This window comes from Mastigoproctus giganteus, chromosome 1 (genome assembly GCF_048544385.1).
Source record: "Mastigoproctus giganteus isolate SK-2022 chromosome 1, ASM4854438v1, whole genome shotgun sequence".
Taxonomy (NCBI): domain Eukaryota; kingdom Metazoa; phylum Arthropoda; class Arachnida; order Uropygi; family Thelyphonidae; genus Mastigoproctus; species Mastigoproctus giganteus.
Window position 1 is genome coordinate 170,117,097 of NC_143575.1, and position 12,350 is coordinate 170,129,446.

General features: G+C 35.7%; 1 protein-coding gene across 12 annotated transcripts in view; it reads left to right on the plus strand.

The window, feature by feature from the left end:
* The window catches only part of LOC150091249 (tyrosine-protein phosphatase Lar-like), a 1,641,114-nt gene that overhangs the window by 1,218,080 nt on the left and 410,684 nt on the right, over positions 1 to 12,350 (plus strand). For all 12 annotated transcript variants that reach the window (XM_090374921.1, XM_090374965.1, XM_090374991.1 and 9 more), the window contains one exon: positions 6,159 to 6,356. In XM_090374921.1, coding sequence (XP_090231047.1) covers positions 6,159 to 6,356 — 198 coding nt within the window. The remainder of the gene's footprint in view (positions 1 to 6,158; positions 6,357 to 12,350) is intronic.

Below are 12,350 nucleotides of genomic sequence, written 5' to 3' on the forward strand. Positions count from 1 at the left end.
CAGAGTCTCTTTTTTTTTAAATTTTAAGAAGCAAAAATGGAATTAAAATCTGCAATTAAGCAAGGTTGAAGCAAGTCTTGAAGCAATTATTGCAGATTTGCTTCAAAATCTGCAATTATCTTGAAATACTGTGATGCGACGCACCAAAAAAATGAGTAGAAATGGGAGCAAACAACGTGCTCGTATTGCTAATTGTGTGTCCTTTCCTTGACAACTGGATGAATCTACAGACGTCAGTGACAAGGCTCAATTGCTTGTTTTTATTTGTATGGTTTTCGATGATTCTGCCACTGGAGAAGAACTGCTGGATATGGTTTCATTAAAAGAAAGAACTAAAGCTCTTGATATATTTAACGCATTCAAAAATTTTTATTGAAAAAATTAAATTACCACTATTTAAGCTCGTATCAATAACAACAGATGGAACTAAAGCAATGGCAGGGCATCTTGACAGATTCATCACATTGTGCTAAAAAAATGAATTCACAGATTTTTTGAGTTACCACTGTATCATCCACCAAAAAGTGTTAGCCAGCAAAAGATTAAATCTTAAAAGTATTACGGACATAGCTTTCAAAATCGTGAATTCCATCAGAGGACAATCTCTTAAAAGGAGACTGTTAAAAAGCAACTCGATGAAAATGAACCAGATCTGATATTACACACAGATGTGAACTGGCTGAGTCGGTGTAAGTTTCTACAGATTTCGAAATTTGCTGAATGAAATTTTAAAAATTTGTTTGTCAAAGGGGAGATGATTATCAGCAGCTGCGAGATACGGTGTGGTTGTGTGATCTGGCTTTTTTGGCAGGTTTTACCAGTAAATTAAGTGATCTGAATTTGGAATTGCAAGGAAAAAATAAAAATGTGGGTGACATCAATTTTTGGCAATGGCTAAGAATCTCAAAGAAAAAAAATTTGATCATTTTGCAAATATGCAAGGACATTTGCAAAAATATCCTGTTTTTGAATTTAATAGTGAGAAATGTGTTTCTGAAATTGAGAATGTTGTGGATGATTTTGAAACCATATTCAGTGATTTTAAAATAATTGAAGACATTATTTAATATATTACTTGTCCATTTAAGGTCGACTAAGATACGAAACAAATTGCAGAAAAAAATCACTGAGATTTTTCACAGGGAGAAAATATTACTTGAAAATGAAATTATTACATTGCGAAACGATATCTTCTTAAAAGCCAGATCATCAGAAAAAGACTTTTGGAAATATGTTTACCGAGAAAAGTACTGTTAAAAAATTTGTACTGTTTAAAAAATACTGTTAAAACCAAAAAAAAAAAAAAAAAAAGACGAAGTCGCTCTATTCTTACGGACTTGCATACAGAAGATTCTTTACTGTTGGCCTTATCACAATATATCCCCGATTTTGAAAGCTTGGCAGATGACATTAACACACAAACTTCACATAAATTAAAAATAAGAATTCTGAGTTGTATTTAATTTTAAAATTTATAAACAACATTTTTCAATATGTGTTGATTAACCTTTTTAACCACGTGCAATGAACTTCTTGAGATGGTAGATCGCGGCACATCTTGAAAAAAAAAAAAGTCGATCGCATCACAAATTAAGTTGGCCACCCCTGCTATAGATGAACCATTTAGTGTACCAATCACAGACTACAAGTCAATTATAAAGAAGCGGTGTCTTGAAAAATGGCAACACATCTGGCAAAGTCAAGTTGGGAACAAACTACTCCTATAAAGAAACATCTGCAACCTTGGAAATCCAGTTTATGTGAAAACAGGCATGACGAAGTCATGTTAGCCCAACTATGAATAAACCATTCTCATCTGAGACATCTTTATCTTCTTGCAGGTACTGATCCACCACTGTGTACAAATTGCAAAACTCCACTCACTCTTCAACATGTACTCATTGATTGCCCAAAATACAATAGTGACTGGCAAGCTATGTTTACCTCTTTTTCCAGGAAGAACACTTCTTTCAGTATTGCTGAACTCCTGGCAGATACCCCAAACGTGGTAAAAATGTTTTCATTCCTTAAACAAATACAACTTTACAACGCAGTGTGAACTTCAACATTTACATATATAAACTGTGTATTTAACATCACCATAGTTAAGTGCTTTATGGCCTTGCTGCCCTTGTGCTATAAAGCCCATAAACAAACAAACAAACAAACAAACAAACAAACCAGTTGCTTTGTGACTGGTTTGTGACAGTTTCTTTTGTCACCCTTTGATCCTCCTTTGTGAATTGGGGTCACATTTGCACATCTCCAGTCCATGGGTATCTCCCCTGAGTCCAAGGTAGCTCTCATAATTATGGCGAAGGGTTTGCTTACTTCCTTTGCTGCCTCTTTTAATATAACTGGATAGATCCCGTCCACCCCGGTGCCTTTCTTATGTTTATCTTCAACAATTTCTCCTCCACTTTTCTCTCAGTTATTACAAAATCATCTAGCTCACTGCCAGAGTTTAGTTCACCTCTGGCATTCCCCTCCCTGAATAACTGCTGATGTGTGAATGTAGATGCAAAATACTCATTTAGTTTGTTAGCCACCTGAGGGATCATCAACAGTTGAACCATCAGTATCCAGTGGACCAATTCTGATTTATCCCCTTCCTTCTAGATTTACATAGATAAAGAACTCTTTGCTGTTTTTCTTTGCATCCTCTGCCAAATATTTCTCATAATCTGCCTTTGCCTGCCTAACCTCCTTTGTGACTTGGTTACAGACCAGCTTATATCTGTCATAGGCTTCCATGTCACCCATTAATTTATATGAATCCCACACATTTTTCTTCTCTGTCACATGACTTGGCACACCCAGGATCCTGAGCTGGATATCATTATTCTTCACTTTCTTGGTGATTCCCCTTCTACTTCTGACTCTCTCTCTCTCTCTCAAGGATAATTCAGAATTTTTTTTTTTTTTTTTTTTTGGCTGGTGCCGCATAAGCCTCAGGCTTCCTTGCACCATATAGCTAATAATAATAATGTCTCATTAGTTCATCTGACATCCATTTAGGCCTAAACCTTGAACAATATTACTTAGTTGGTATGTAAAGCCCTAGTAGCTTCCAAGATTAATTCCTTGAATGCTTCCCATTTTGAATTTGCTGTTGATAACATCATCAGTTGGTCCCACCGTATAGAATTTAAATACTGTCTCAGACCTCCATAGTCGCCTTTACGAAAGCAAGAACCCTTCCTTTTACCCTTCATGGTAGTTCCCTCTTTGAGTAAATCCCACTTCAGCACACTGTGATCACTGCCACCTAGTGGTTCCTTTATCTGCAGATTCTTTATGCATGAAGAATCACTACTGGTAATCAGATCAAGAGTATCTGCAGATTTCGGGAGGCAACTAAAGGGTTGCCTCCCGAACATGCTGATGTAGAAAACAATCATCCAATAAATCCACAAAAGCCTTGCTAGTGTGTGAGTGACCAACCCACAAATTGCAGTCCATATCTTGGAAATTAAAATTCCCCATTATAAAACTCTCTGATTTACTGGCCCACTCTATTTCCCTTTACAGTTTTTTTTTATTATACTCATCAGAGTCATTAGGCCTATAACACACACCTACTCTCAATTTTGATTTCCCAGTTCTTATGTCACACCAAACTGACTCGACACTGCACTGTCCAGTGATGTCGACTGGCTGTACCTCCTTGGATTTTGTGTTTCTTAACTAATAGCATAATCCTCCTCCCTTCCTATCCTGTCTGTCCTTCCTGTACACATTGTACTCCCCAAATTCCAGTTCTGCATTCCTTATATTTGTGTGACACCACGTCTCTGTTATTCCAACAATATTCTAATGGAATGTAAGACAATTCCAGAAAAATCAAGATTCTTGTCATGCTAAATAAATTACTTGTTATTGCTAATTGTTGGCTTTTTGTTTTTATTTGTTGTTATTCAATACTGCTTTTAACTTTTTACCCATGAAATCCAGCCATGTTATCAGTGATGACATGGATGGAATTTTACCGCCCCCCCCCCCCCCCAAATATTTATATATTTCTTATGGGGAAAAAAAAAAAAAATATATATATATATATATATATTCCTTCTCCTTCTGTACTCTTTAGAACCTTTGAAGGAAATTCCAAAAATTTTTCGTTAGCAATACACTCAATTTAAGTTTAGGACCATGGACAGCGCCCTGTGGTCACACCAAGTGTGTGCGCGCGCGCGCGCACACACACACTCTCTCTCTCTCTCTCTCTCTCTCTCTCTCTCTCTCTCTCTCTCTCTCTCTCTCTCTCTCTCTCTCTCTCCCTCCCCTCAAGCTTGTATTAAACTTTTTTATGGAATGGCTATGTCTACCACAGCACAGTAGATGATTTTTGCCAGTGTCACTTGTAATTACTAACACAAAAGATTCACAAATGATTCATGCAATTGACTTCCAGGAGTTAAATCCTGGAGGTTTCCTGTGAATGAAATAAATAAAAAAAATTAAGCAAATTACTGCCTTGATAAACCATGTAAAAGTACTAGCAAAGCTTCAATATTAATGAGATGTCTCTAATACTGAACTTTTGTTTGGTTTGGGCAAATACAACGTTTTGCTCCTTGCAAAGTTTAGTTTCCTTCTTTTTTTTTATTAGAGCAAGTTGTCCTTGTGTGCTTCTCATGTTATTTGAATGTCATTTTTTAGAGGAGTTGAAAAATATTTGTGTTTATAAAAAATTAACTACTATAACTATGAGCATTATAGTGTATGCTGCTTATTGTAATCACGGATGTTATTTTTGTAATATTATTACATCATGAAGTCCTAATCAGACAGATACTAATACATAGAAAAATGACACCTATTGTGATCAATGTTTCAGTTTTCATTATAGCTCTTTTGCATTATCACATTTACACATATGCAGTGGAAATAATTATGTAACATCTTTATTTGTTTTTGAACTCTAAACAGTTTTCACAGATAACACAGTGATTATAATCACCATCCTCCCCCCACACCAGGTGGAAAGGCCCTGGATTTGAATCTTGTTAATGACAAACTTTTATAGGCTTATTTCACTATATTGGCTGAGTTAATTGGTCTTGATTGTGGTCAGCTAGGTTCCCTTCCACTGGAAACTTGGATTTTTTTATCCAGAAAAATTGGCAAGTTGACCATAGTATGTGTGCAATTTATGAAAGTAATTTATGTATATAATTTATGAAAAAAACTTCTGCATGTTGTTTATCTAGTTACTGCTGTTACTTTGTACATTCCACGTGGTTGTCTGTGTCATTACTCCCTGAAAGAAAGTACTGTATCTGTACTTTCCTTCCATTCTGAAATTTTAGAGTAGAGTATTAAACCTTGTGCTGAGCATGAATTGTTGAGGAGGCTTCCATCCTGCAGTGGGTTGATAATGGCTGCACTTTACCTTTTTTTTTTTTATTAAACCTTGTCTCGTTCTTAATTTTAATATTTTATTCATTTGTTTTTATTTCCAGAAACATTGACAGTGTTTTGTTTTTATTGATGATTTTTTGACGAAATAGCGGACAGTCAAATTAAAGTATTTTATATTGCTTGATTTTAATGTTGTTCTTTATGGTTTTAATGTTTGATTTTAATGTTATGTACATACATTTCCATTCTGTATCAATAAAAAATGCTGAACAGCTTGAATTCTTGTTTAATGTTATTGTTATCAATTAAGTTGTGTCCCAAAGTGATCACAATTAGCAATGTCCACTGTAGTTTACATTTTGAGATAGTGATAACTTTAGTGGCCAAAAAAGCAAAAAAAAAATAATAAATAAATAATAATAATAAAAATTCAGACATATTCATCAGCAATGGTTTTATGAGTTTCTAGTGATTGGTATATGAAAATTAGCAATTTTAACCACTTATTTTATAAAATTAAAAAAGGAGCTATTGCCAATATGATTATAATATTTTAGAGCTATGCATAAGGCATTTTATTACTAATAAAAAAAAATAAAAAAAGTCAGTAAGACATATCCATAACTCCTTGTAAAATAAACATTTTAAGATTGGGTGGATTTTTAACACCATGCTAACATTTGTGCTTCAGAATTCCATGTCATCACTGATGAATTAACTAAAGTGAAAGTAAGCATAAATATCTGCAACTTGCCAAATGGATTATTTCATACAGTTACTGTTTATTTTTTCAGTTCCTACACGTCCAGAGATGGGAGTTCAGTTAATGCAGGAAGAACCTCAACTTGTTGTCCAAATTCAGTGGTCAAGACCAGCTCATACTTATGGCCAGTTGCTAAGTTATCGTCTCCGCTATGGCCGTTTGGATGGTGGACATGTAGAAGAACTGGAAATTAATCCGCTAGATCACCATACTACAATTAGAAATTTGGGTATGTTTGAAAGTGTATTTGTTTTCCATGCATCCTGTTATGAATTTGCATCAAAATTAATCAATTCCTGATAAACTGTTTTGAAAGTTTACAGCTTCATAAAATAATATGATGAACTTTCAAAGATTTTGTAAGATCAAATAAAGTATTTTGATTACTTAAACCTATCTTATTATGCAACAGTAATGTTAAAAACCATCACCCATCCCTACTGACCTCACTATATCCTGCCAGTCACAAAGTATGAATACTATCAAAAGATAGTTGCAAATTGCTCTAGCCAGAATAGAAGCCTGGACCTTATACGCAATGAATATCACCTTGCTCAGCAGAAATCCATTGCTACTCACATCTGTATATTATGGCCACTTCATCCTGATCCTGAGCTAAAGAATAATAACATGCCAATACCCCTTGCTCACACTGTCCATTTTCTTGGCCTGGTACTAGATAGAAAACTCAACTTTCAAGCATATGTGATCTACCTTCGGACCATGTGCTTGAAGAAATTGAATATCCTCTAGTGTGTCATTTATGTCATGGGGCACTGATCGACATACCCTGATCCATCTTTATCGGGCTCTCATCACGTCCCACTTAGACTATGGCCCCCCAGTGTATGACTCTGCAAGAAAAACTATTTTGGACCAATTAAACATGATCCTGCACAGTGCTCTGAGAGTTTCTCTAGGGACTTTTAGAAGCTCCCCAGCTCAGAGCCTTTACATCAAAGCTCATGAACCTCCCTTACATCTTTGGAGGAAAACATTACTTTTGATGTATGCTGCAAAAATCTGCAGTCTTCCTTCTCACCTTAGTTTGATGTCTGTATAATACTGAATGGGAATCATTTTACAATAGTAAACCAAATGAAAACCGACCTGCACCACTTAATCTTAAAGAACTGACTCAAACATGGAATATAGAAATCAGCAATATATTTCAGGACATAACATAACCTTCCACCTTGGACAAATATTTCTGCAATTTACAATGACTATTTTCATCAGTGGGGGAGAACAACTTGTCCCCCTCCAGTATTGCACAGTTACATGAAACTCACTCTTCTAACTCTGAGGCCTGTAAAATCTGTACAGATGGATCAAAAACTGAGACCCAAGTAGGTGCTGCGGCAATCTTCCATTTGTTCACCATTTCTGTTTCAATACCAGTAGAATGCAGTGTCTTTACTGCTGAGTTTTTGCTATAAACTTAGCTCTTGATCGGATTACTGAACTTTTAATTATGCCTGCTTTAATATACACTGACTCACTCAGTGCTGTCACCACTATAATTAGTAGTAACAACTCCTCTCACTCTATAATAAAACAAATACATTCCATGTTACTTGCTTGTAATGAGTCGAACCAAAATATGACATTCTGCTGGATCCCAGGGCATTCTCAAATAGCCGGCAATGAAAGAGCAGATCTTGCAGCCAAACAACTAGAAACTACTATTTTGCAGACTTCAAGTTCCATATACAGATTACAAACACTTCATCCATAAACCATGTTATAATAGCTAGTCACTAATCTAGAAAGGTTATCCAGGAAGAAAACTCTACCAAATAAAACCAGAACCAAAGCTGTGGCTCTCCAGCTTCTGAAAAAACAGGTGAGATGAAATAATTTTAGGAAAGCTAAGGATTTGGCATACTCACCTGTATCTGTTAATGAATGACAGTGCTTCCCAATGCTCATGTCATGTACAACTGACTGTTCATTTATTAGTGGACTGTCCCCAGTTTCTAAATATCCGTTTAAACACCTTTAAATTATTTGCTAATGCACAATTATCATTAATGCAGATTCTCGGAGATGATTCTAATAAAACAGAACAGTTTACCTTCCTAAACTGTATAGGTATATATCATAAAATATGCCTATTACAATAATGTTGGTATTTTGTATAAACCATTTGAACGACAATTTGGCCCTGGCAGCCTATGTGTCATAAAACTCCATCACAACAACACCCTCCCCACACACACACACACACACACACACACACACACACACACACACACACTACTGTGGTATTTGAATCCAAACCCACAATGCACTTCAGAGATGAGATGCTGTGAATATTGCTTTCATATAGTTCCTGTCTTGATTGCTTGTGTGTGTACGTGCACTCACACACATGCATGTTTCTGTTTTTATGCAAAACGATAATAAATAGTTTTCAAAAGTAGTTTGCACATGGCAGGAGCACTCAAGCTTTGAAATGATGTATTCCAGCATTGAGTCTGTGTGGCTTTGGATAGTAGGAAACAAGGAAAAATTAGAGTGGGGTATGCTGCAGACCAGATGATTATGAGGAGTACGTTTGGAGATTCTTTAGGCAGATGGAACAGGAGTAAATGCCAAGTGCCTTATGGGAGATTTCAGTCTGCTCCTTATTGATTGTAGCAACTGAGAGAGAACTCATCATGGGGTCAATTTTTAAATCATCTAGATGAGTAGGGTTAGTACTGAGTACAAGAATGTTAGCATGGATAGTGCTAGATGCAAGAATATTCTGGACCTAGCAATAGGATAATCATGATATCCATGGTATTGTCATAAGGTCGGCAGTACAGGAACCCTTATCAGGGAGTAATCATAGTGTGTTAAGGTTGGTGAAAAGTGAGATCTTAGTTATTAAATGTAAGGGAAGGGGTTTTAATTTCAATCTACATGGTTATGTCTTAATTCAATTGTAAGACAGTGTGTTGGAGAATACTGGTAAATTATAGAATTACTTTATAGCTGCCACAAATGCATATATACCATTGAAAAAAAAAAAAAAAAAACTATAGTAGGGATAAAAAACTATAGTACTGGATGCCTGTTTGAAAAAAAATAAAATAAAATAAATAAAATTATTTAGAAATATTCGTAAAAGAGCAAAGAGGACAAGTAATTTTACAGATTTGTAAATGCAAAGAAGAAAGGGCAAATCAAATTTGCCCTTTATATAATAGTGGGAGAAAATTCATTGACAATCTAGCTGATGAAGTGAATGGATACTTCATTAATTTTAACAGATGACAATCCATTTGCACTGAGAAGAAACTGTGCTCTTTAACCAGAATACTGTAAAATTGGCAATATGGAAATTATAGGATTATTTACTAGAAAGACATTTGGGATTGTAGGCAAATAAGGGCCTTGAATGCATATATTCATATTTTTTTTATTTTAAAGTTGCAGTAAATGAATGCTTTTAACCATTAAGTTAGTTACAAGTGCATCATTATACTCAAGAATGAGTACAATTGATGCCTGGACTCGCAGTACACTAGCACTTCTCTGATCCCTTGGATCAGAGAAGTGCTAGTATACTGAGAGTCTAGGCACTTGACAGTACTGATACTTGACTTTATGGATTGACAGTACACTGGCACTTCTCTGATCCCTTGTATCAGAGAAGTGCCAATGTACTGCCAAAGGATGAAATGGATAAACATGGACCAGTAAGTCTGACTTCAGTGGTAGGAACAATCATGCAGCCATTGATTTCAAATGTAAAAGAGGGCCATCTAGACAGGAATTATTTCCTCAAGGGAACATAACATAGTTTTGTAAAGGGAAAATCTTATTTAACCAATCTGATAAACAATTATGACTGTGACTCAAATTAGATGCTGGAAATTTGACAAATCAAATTTGTCAATATTAAACAAAGGAACTGCATGCAAAAAATAATTCTGATACCATATACTTAGATTTCTGGAAAGTTTTTGATACTGTTGCACATAAAAGATTGGTGTAAAACAAGGCTGTGAATGGATTGAGCAAGCTCAATGCTGATGGGATTCTTCCTCTTACTCAGACTAGATACATGAGGGGATACAAATTCAAACTGAGGAAGGAAGGAAGGAAGGAAGGAAAGAAGGTTATTGTTGTTTGATTTTTTTTTAGGAGCATTCGTGACTAAGGCCATATTGCTCCGGGGATATGCGATGGTCATTCCCTGACCTTTCCACATCCTCCGTATTTCGTGGTCACGGCCTCGAAAAGGAAAGAAGAAAGGGAGGTTGCAGAAGATGTGCGAAAGGAAAGAAGGAAGGTTGCCGAAGATGTGTGAAAGTTTGCCTTTAGCCAGTAGGTGTTTGATTGCCAGAACAAGCTTCCATCTGTTGTGGATGTTGATAGCCTAAATAATTCAAGGAAGAACTAGACAAACTATTGGAGGGAATGGTGAAATGGGAAGTGTTTTTTTTTTTTGGCCGATGCTGTATATGTTTGCTTTTTTGCATCATTTGCCTCTACTAATACTACATGGACTGTGTTAGGGTAACTAAGAGTAAGAACATGTGCATATATACTTGTGTGTACACTAATGCTAGAAGCATTGTAAATAAATTTGATGAATTTGAAGTCTTAATTAAATCATCAAATGCAAACACTGTAGGGATAGCAGAGATATGGTATCACAGACATAAGTGATGCTGAATTATAATATGGGGAGTACAATGTATACAGCAGGGGTTGGGGGTATGCTCTTATTTAAGAAGCATATTAAATCTAAGGCAGCATCCAGTCAATATGGGTGACCAATGCAATGTTGAGTCAATCTGGTGACAAGCACTGGGAAAACAAAAATGACAGTAGGAGTATGCTATAGGCCTAACAATGATGAGTATACCAAACAGTTATACAGAGAAATAGTGGGCCAAAAATTCAGAATGTCTTATAATTGAGGGATTTGAACTTTCCAGATGTTGACTGGAATTTGTGGGTTAGCCATTCATACACTAGCCAGACGTTTGTAGATTTACTGGATGACTATTTTCTACAGCAGCAATTTAGAGAGGCAACAAGAGGAAGCAATAATGTTGATCTAGTTATCAGCAGCAATTCTTCATGCATTAAGAATCTTCAGATAATAGACCCAGTGGATGACAATGATCACAGCATAACTAATATTGAATTTAATGAAAACGAAATTCTTTGTTTAAGCATTTGACTTGATCCCGAACATACAGTTTCAAAGTATATACCTTCAATATACCTTCATCAACGATGTTGAGAATGTATATTGGGCTTAATGCCCAGGTTTGCAGGGTTGTTAAAAACAATAATGACAGTACACTACTGCAGCAGGATCTAGAAAGGTTGGGCAGATAGGCTGAGAGGTGACAAATAGCTTCCTAAATATAATCATACGTATTATGCTATCAAATTTGCATTAAGGTTTTTATTATATTAATACGACTCTTATATCATGTGAAATTAATAATAGTTTATTAGTCTGTTTGCCTACATTACTATACATTAAAGCAGTGGTTTTCAACTGGGGTGCTACAACAACATTCCAGATGTGCCGTGTAATTTGGGATTAAGTTACTTAAACTTAATTTTTTTTTTTTGAAATTTATATATTTATTTCATTATAAAATGGTGTAGTGTCCACTGTACCGTATCTTTTTAATTTTGTGGTGATCTATAATTAATGTTTATTTAGTACCTCTATATAAAGAATACAATTATTATATAAGTATATATAAGCTCGGACACAGCATGGTTTTGTTAAGGGGAAGTCTTGCCTGACCAATTTGATTGGATACCATGATGCAGTCACAAAAGAACTGGATACAGGAAATAACTTTGATATTATATATTTGGATCGTAGAAAGGCTTTTGATACTGTTGCACATGGAAGACTGCTGCACAAATTGGAGCAGTGTGGCATTGGGGGCAAATTGCTGCTATGGATAAAGGGGTGGTTGAGGGGGAGAAGACAGTGGTAATCAATGGACACTGCTCATCGTGAACTAATGTTATTAGTGGAGTCCCTCAGGGTTCAGTGTTGGGTCCATTATTGTTTTCTGTATTTATAAATGATATTGATGATGTCCAAGCTTAATGTCCAAGTTTGCAAACAATACAAAGGTTGGCAGGGTTGTCAAGGACACTACTGACACTATGCTGTTGCAACAGGATCTGGAAAGGTTGAGCAGATGGGCTGAGAGGTGGCAAATGAAGTTTAACATTGACAAATGTA